Raw genomic sequence first — 7,500 nt, forward strand, 5'->3', positions numbered from 1 at the left:
CACACTATAAATGACCCAATCAAAACACACACACACACAAACACACACTATAAATGACCCCATCAAAAGTACTTAATTATGCTGTTACTGATCAACATGAATGAACCTAATAAAAAATATTGATACAGTATGACCATGACTGTAAATGACTGCAAGTGACATTAACCAAAGTATACAGATGTTTGTGTATCTAGTGACATATCAACCAAACTACCAAAGTCTACAGATGTGTGTGTGTGTATCTAGTAAGAAAGATATTAACCAAACTATACAGATGTGTGTGTGTGTGTGTGTGTGTGTTTGTGTCATGTGGTACTTATTGAATGTGTGTGTGTTTGTGCGTGGGTGTGTGCGTGTGGCTTCTGGACAGTCGTGTGTGTGTGTGTGTGTAGCTTGATGGTATCTAATTTTCTACCATATATTGGAAGACTCAGTTTGTGGATTTGTCAGTCATGTTTCAGGTTTTTTCTTATAACAATGGCCGCCACACATTGTTGAGACAGAGCCTGAGCTCCACTCCCCAGAGCTTCGCCTCAAGATTATCTACCTAGCTCTAGTGAGAAAGGCTCTTATATACATAATTTTTAAGGGGTGTTACCATTGATTCAAAATAGGCCATGGCTGCAGACACCTTTGTCTCAACCTGGGGGGAAGGGAGTTCTCACCTCCATCCCCAGGTATGAACAAAGAGCCCTCACCAAGAAATGCCAATAAAAGTAATATACTTATACTAGGTATAAATAAGGTGGAATTATTGACTATGGCATACCATTATAAACTATGAATAATAAATAACCGGTCCCTTCAAGCTTCCGGGCAGTCGTGTGTGTGTGTAGGTTCTGGGCAGTCATGTGTGTGTGTGTAGCTTCTGAGCAGTTGTGGATGTGTGTGTGTGTGTGTGTGTGTGTGTGTGTGTGTGTGTGTGTGTGTGTAGCTTCTGGGCAGTAGTGTGTGTGTGTGTGTGTAGCTTCTGAGCAGATTCCCTTTCTGAAAGAGGTCATCCAACCAATGAGGACGAGGAGGTGTGTCTACCTGCCAGTCAGTCAGGTTGTTCGTTCTTCTCCTCTGAAGACGAGTAACTATTCACTGTGTCGTCATGGAGACTAATGTTATTGCAGCATATACAATAAAGAAACTACAGGCTGAGATTGCAGTATAACTTACACTTTATTTAACACATTGATTTCAGTTTTCAAAAATGCATTTTTTTCTCCAAAAGGTTTGATTAAAAAATCTAATGTATAAAAAGTCACAATGTTCTGTACCATTGGTGGTGTGTGTGTTTGCACGTGTGTGTGTTAGTAAGATACGACAAGCTAAGAGAAGAGGCACTAAAACATTAACTGTGTGTGTATAATCAGGCTTCAGGCTCGCACACAAACACAAGAATGGATGTAGCCGTAGGCAAACACACACACGCAAAAGCATACAAGCACACACGTACACATACACACGCACAAGCACACACACAAACAAGCACACACACACACACACACACACACACACACACAAGCACACAAGAACCCTTCAAAGAGGCACATGAACAACCGTAAAAGCATTAAAAGCATCTGCAAGCTCATAAAATTAAAAACAAGTAAACTCAAGTAAAAAAAAAGAGGGGCGGGGCCTCTCCTGCTTTGGTCCTGATTAGTCAATTAGCAGCAAACAACCACATTAGGGTAGGGTGTGTGTGTGTGTGTGTGTGTGTGAGAAAGAGCATTAGTGTGTGTGTGTGTGTGTGTGTGTGTGTGTATACGAGCGTGTGTGTCTGTGTGTGTGTCTGTGTGTGTGTGTGTGTGCGTGTGTTTGTGTGTGTGTGTCTGTGTGTGTGTGTGTGTGTGTGTGTGTGTGTGTGTGTGTGTGTGTGTGTGTGTTAGAGGGAACAGAAGTAGTGGTGGAGGGGCAGGGCCGTGGCTCCAGAGATGGAGATTCCCAGACTGTCCCCGACACTCGCTGCAGCCATGGAGAACTCACGCTCCCGATCACCTGTCTGCACACACACACACACACACACACACACACACACACACAGGTCAGAACAAAGACACACACACACACAGACACACAGAACAGACACACACACACACACACACACACACAGGTCAGACGGAGACACACACACACACACACACTCACACACAAACACACACACACACACACACACACACACCTCTGTGCTGATGTAGTAGTAGGTGTTGATGTAGGCGGCTCCTACACACACTCACACACACACACACACACACACACACACACACACTCACACACACACACCTCTGTGCTGATGTAGTAGTAGGTGTTGATGTAGGCGGCTCCACACACACACACACACACACACACACACACACACACACACACACACACACACACACACACACACACACACACACACACACACCTCTGTGCTGATGTAGTAGTAGGTGTTGACGTAGGCGGCTCCACCCAGCAGCCCCTCATAGAAGACGATGATGAGGACAACCCAGACAGCCGGCAGGAACTGGTAATACACAGCCAACGTCAGCAGCACCGCATTCACACACTATTGGAGCAAATCACACACACACACACACACACACACACACACACACAGCGGACGTCAGAAGAACTGTGTTCACACACTTTTGGAGTAAAGCACACACGCGAACACCAAACAGACACACAGACACACAGACACACGCGCATACACACACACACACACACACACACACACACCTCACCTGTAGTGCAGACAGAACCCCGACCCAGCGGATCTTCATGCAGAAGAGAGAGGAGCGCGACACCAACACACCAATCTGGTACATAGACTGATACCTGCACACACACACACACACACACACACACACACACACACACACACACACACACACACACACACACACAGAGTGAGTCGGTACAACTAAATTATTTCCTTTTCCCCAACCTACAGACTTTTTCAAATATCTACAAACTTAAACATGGCAGCATTTCATTGTTTTTCTACAACTGCAGACAAAGCAGACGTTTAACTGTTGAGTTATTCTGAGAAACAGTTTGACACACACACACACACACACACACACACTCACACACACACACAGTGGTCTTACCATCGATACTGTTCGGCGTGGGACAGGGAGGACTCTGGGAAGAACAACAGCTCCAACTGCAGAAATGATTAACACAGTTACACACACACACACGCACACACACACACACACACACAAGTTTTTGGCACCAAAATATACAACGGCCAATAGCCTGACCAGCTGACATCACATGACCAGTGGCCAATAGACTGACATCACATGACCAATGGCCAGCTACACAGACACATGACCAGTGGCAACAGGAACTGATTGGTAACTGGTTGAAGCTCACTGGTTGAAGCTAAGTGGTTGTAGCTAACTGGTTGAAGCTAACTGGTTGAAGCTAAGTGGTTGAAGCTAACTGGTTGAAGCTAAGTGGTTGAAGCTGAATGGTTGAAGCTAACTGCCTTAAAGCTGACCCTGTTAATGGTCTGTGAAGCTTGGGGTGTCGTAGCAGCGGATAGCCAGCTGAGGGCGCCAGAGGCCACTCACCAGTCCCTGGTTGATGAAGTACTCAGCGAAGTAAACCACCGCTAGAGGCACTATGAACCGAATCAGACCCTGAGGAAACACACACACACACACACACACACACACACACACAATAAATACACAAACGTATGTTGAACACAGATACCATCACACTAAATACAATACGATTTCACACACACACACACACCTTGAGGATGACCAGTTTCTCTGTGAAGTTGAGAGCTCCTGTTGACTTCAGGTCTGTTGAGAGGACCAAGACATAGTTAAGGTGATCTAACTTACACACACAGACACACACACACACTGATCTCCTTTTAGTTTACATTCATCACAAATAATATGTCACACACTCACACACACACTCACACAGACACACACACTCACACACACACACACACACACAGACAGACACACACACACACACGGTTAAGGTGTTCCTACTTACACACACACACACACACATTGTGGTGAATGTAAACTAAAAGGAGATCAGCGATAGATTTATTGATTCATTGATTGATTAATTGATTGATTAACTGCATTAACTTGTGATGCATGTTAACTTCAAGGACACCAGAGATAGATTAATTCATTGATTTATTGATTAAATGCGCTCATCACAGGTTTGTTGCAAATTACAGAAATATGTCGGTATTACTTTACTTCCAGAAAAGGGACGGTGATGTTAAATAAGGCAGATAGATACCCTCACCCTCTACCCTCTACCCAAAGCCCTCACCCTCACCCTCTACCCTCACCCTCTACCCGTGCCCTTACACTCACCCTCACCCTCTACCTGTGTCCTCACCCTCACCCTCTACCTGTGTCCTCACCCTCACCCTCTACCTGTGCCCTTACCCTAACCCTCACCCTCTACCCGTGCCATCACCCTCACCCTCACCCTCTACCTGTGCCCTCACCCTCACCCTCTACCCGTGCCATCACCCTCACCCTCACCCTCTACCTGTGCCCTCACCCTCACCCTCTACCTGTACCCTCACCCTCACCCTCACCCTCTACCCGTGCCATCACCCTCACCCTCACCCTCACCCTCTACCTGTACCCTCACCCTCACCCTCTACCCGTGCCATCACCCTCACCCTCACCCTCACCCTCTACCTGTGCCCTCACCCTCACCCTCTACCTGTGCCCTAACCCTCTACCTGTGCCCTTACCCTCACCCTCACCCTCACCCTCTACCTGTGCCCTCACCCTCACCCTCTACCTGTGCCCTTACCCTCACCCTCACCCTCACCCTTTACCTGTGCCCTCACCCTCACCCTCTTCCCTAACCCTAACCCTCACCCTCACCCTCACCCTCTACCTGTGCCCTTACCCTCACCCTCTTCCTCTCTACCCTCACCCCTCTACCCTCACCCTCACTCTCTACCCTCACCCTCACCCTCTACCTGTGCCCTCACCCCCAACATCACCCTCTACCCTCACACCCTACCCAAAGCCCTCACCCTCTAAATGTGCCCTTACCCTCTACCTGTGCCCTCACCCTCTACCCAAAGCCCTAACCCTAACTCTCTACCCTCACCCTCACCCTCTACCTGTGCCCTCACCCTCACCCTCTACCTGTGCCCTCACCCTCACCCTCGCCCTCGTCTCTGACGTACCTGTGCCCTCACTCAGAGCCCTCGCCTCCTGCTCCTCTTCCTCATCTTCATCCACGAGTGGGCGGTGCTCTTGAGAGGACCCGCCCCCAGAGACAGATGGCCCCGCCTCCCCTGAGCTCCACTGGGGGAACGAGGGGGGGAAGACCAGCAGGAAGTAGTAACTGGGGGGGGGGGGGAGAGAGAGAGAGAGAGAGAGAGAGAGAGAGTATTAAAATACCGTACCTTTTCTCATGTTTATACCAACAAAACACACACACACACACACACACACACACACACACACACACATACACACACACACACACACTCCCCCCTTCTGCACATAATTATCATAGTAATATTATCATCAACCACTTTAAGATTAGCATTTTCAATTTGCCTGCTAAAATTCCCTTAACATCGTCTGTAAGAGAGAGGTGGAGAGAGAGAGAGAAAAGGAGTTGAGAGAGAGAGAGAGATGGAGAGGAAAGAGAGAGAGAGAGAAAAAAGGGGGAGGGAGGGAGAGAGAGAAAGAGAGAGGGAAAGAGAGAGACAGACAGAGGAGAGATAGAGAAGGGGAAAGGGGTAAGAGAGAGAGAAAGAGACAGGAGAGAGAAGGGGAGAGGGTGAAGAGAGAGAGGAGAGAAACACACACACACACACACTCCCCCCTTCTGCACATAATTATCATAGTAATATTATCATCAACCACTTTGAGATAAGTATTTTCAATTTGCCTCCTATAATTCCCTTAACATCTCTGGAGAGAGAAAGTGAAAAGGAGTTGAGAGAGAGAGAGAGAAAAAAAGGGGGAGGGAGAGAGACAAAAGAGACAGGAGAGAGAAGGGGGAGAGGGTGAAGAGAGAGATGAGAGAAAGAGAGAGAAGCACAGAGGGGAAGAGAGAGAGAAAAAAAGGGGGAGGGAGGGAGAGAAAGAGAAAGAGAGAGAGAGATAGAGAGAAGGAGAGAGGGGGAAGAGAGAGAGGAAAGAGAAGGGGAGAGGGGGAAGAGAGAGAGGAAGATACAGGGGAGAGAGGAGAGAGAGAGAGAGAGAGAGAGAGAGAGAGAGAGAGAGAAGGGGAGGAGAGAGAGGAGAGAGAGAGGAGCGAGAGAGAGAGAAGTAGAGAGGGGAAGAGAGGGAAAGAGAGAAAAGGGGACAGGGGGAAGAGAGAGAGGAGAGAGAAAGGGGGAGAGGGGGGAAGAGAGAGAGGAGAGAAAGAGGAGCGAGAGAGAGAGAAGTAGAGAGGGGAAGAGAGGGAAAGAGAGAAAAGGGGACAGGGGGAAGAGAGAGAGGAGAGAGAAAGGGGGAGAGGGGGGAAGAGAGAGAGAAGAGGGAGAGAGAAAAGGGGAAAGGGGGAAGAGAGAGAGAAAGAGACAGGGGAGAGAGAAGGAAGAGAGAGAGGAGAGAGATGGAGAACAGATAAAAGGGGAGAGGGGGAAGAGAGAGAGGAGAGAAAGAGGAGCGAAAGAGAGAGAAGTAGAAAGGGGAAGAGAGAAAGAGAAAGAGAGAAGGGGAGAGGGGGGGAAGAGAGAGAGAAAGAGACAGGGGAGAGAGAAGGAGAGAGGGGGGAGAGAGAGGAGAGGGAGATGGAGGAGAGAGAAAAGGGGAGAGGGGGAAGAGAGAGAGGAGAGGGAGATGAAGGAGAGAGAAAAGCTCCTGAGGGTAGGCCGCGAGACTGACCTGATCGCCATGACGACGGGCACGAGCAGCATGCAGAGGAGGGTGACCTACTGACCTGATCGCCATGACGACGGGCACGAGCAGCATGCAGAGGAGGGTGACCTACTGACCTGATCGCCATGACGACGGGCACGAGCAGCATGCAGAGGAGGGTGACCTACTGACCTGATCGCCATGACGACGGGCACGAGCAGCATGCAGAGGAGGGTGACCTGTGGCGTCAGCCCCGCCTGCGTGAGCCCCGAGTACAGCAAGGCTCCGCCCACACCTGCCCCACCTGTCCCCGAGCCCCACCCACTCAGCACCGCCCTAAGGGGTAAACAATAAACAACAATAAATAACAATAAACAAGCAGAATGACCAACACACACATCCCTATAACATTCACATGTGTCACACGCGTCCTTTAAGATCCACATGTGTGTTGGGGTTTGTGTGTATGCGTGTAATCTGTGTGTCTGTGAGAAAGTGTCTGTGTGTGTCTGTGTGTCTGTGTGTCTGTGTGTCTGTGAGAAAGTGTCTGTGTGTGTCTGTGTGTCTGTGTGTCTGTGTGTCTGTGTGTCTGTGTGTCTGTGTGTCTGTGTGTCTGTGTGTCTGTGTGTCTGTGTGTCTGTGTGTCTGTGTGTCTGTGTGTCTGTGTGTGTGTGTGTCTGTGTGTGTGTGT

At 48.9% G+C, this 7,500-nt stretch overlaps 2 protein-coding genes across 4 annotated transcripts in view; one reads left to right on the forward strand and one right to left on the reverse strand.

The window, feature by feature from the left end:
- nudt9 (nudix (nucleoside diphosphate linked moiety X)-type motif 9) overlaps positions 1 to 831 on the forward strand; it is a 7,286-nt gene extending 6,455 nt beyond the window's left edge. For all 3 annotated transcript variants that reach the window (XM_080835839.1, XM_080835838.1, XM_080835840.1), the window contains one exon: positions 1 to 831. This exon is cut by the window's left edge and continues 839 nt beyond it. The gene's annotated coding sequence lies outside the window, so the exon portion shown is untranslated.
- A 323-nt stretch (positions 832 to 1,154) lies between these two features.
- The window catches only part of cln3 (CLN3 lysosomal/endosomal transmembrane protein, battenin), a 10,627-nt gene continuing 4,281 nt past the window's right edge, over positions 1,155 to 7,500 (reverse strand). The window contains exons 8-15 of the mRNA XM_080833828.1: positions 7,002 to 7,145; positions 5,177 to 5,337; positions 3,742 to 3,794; positions 3,555 to 3,623; positions 3,084 to 3,139; positions 2,715 to 2,808; positions 2,396 to 2,536; positions 1,155 to 1,990 (exon numbers count right to left, since the gene is read on the reverse strand). Coding sequence (XP_080689954.1) covers positions 1,874 to 1,990; positions 2,396 to 2,536; positions 2,715 to 2,808; positions 3,084 to 3,139; positions 3,555 to 3,623; positions 3,742 to 3,794; positions 5,177 to 5,337; positions 7,002 to 7,145 — 835 coding nt within the window. The 3' untranslated portion in view covers positions 1,155 to 1,873. The remainder of the gene's footprint in view (positions 1,991 to 2,395; positions 2,537 to 2,714; positions 2,809 to 3,083; positions 3,140 to 3,554; positions 3,624 to 3,741; positions 3,795 to 5,176; positions 5,338 to 7,001; positions 7,146 to 7,500) is intronic.

The sequence above is a fragment of the Sprattus sprattus genome (genome assembly GCF_963457725.1).
Source record: "Sprattus sprattus genome assembly, chromosome: 3".
Taxonomy (NCBI): Eukaryota; Metazoa; Chordata; class Actinopteri; order Clupeiformes; family Clupeidae; genus Sprattus; species Sprattus sprattus.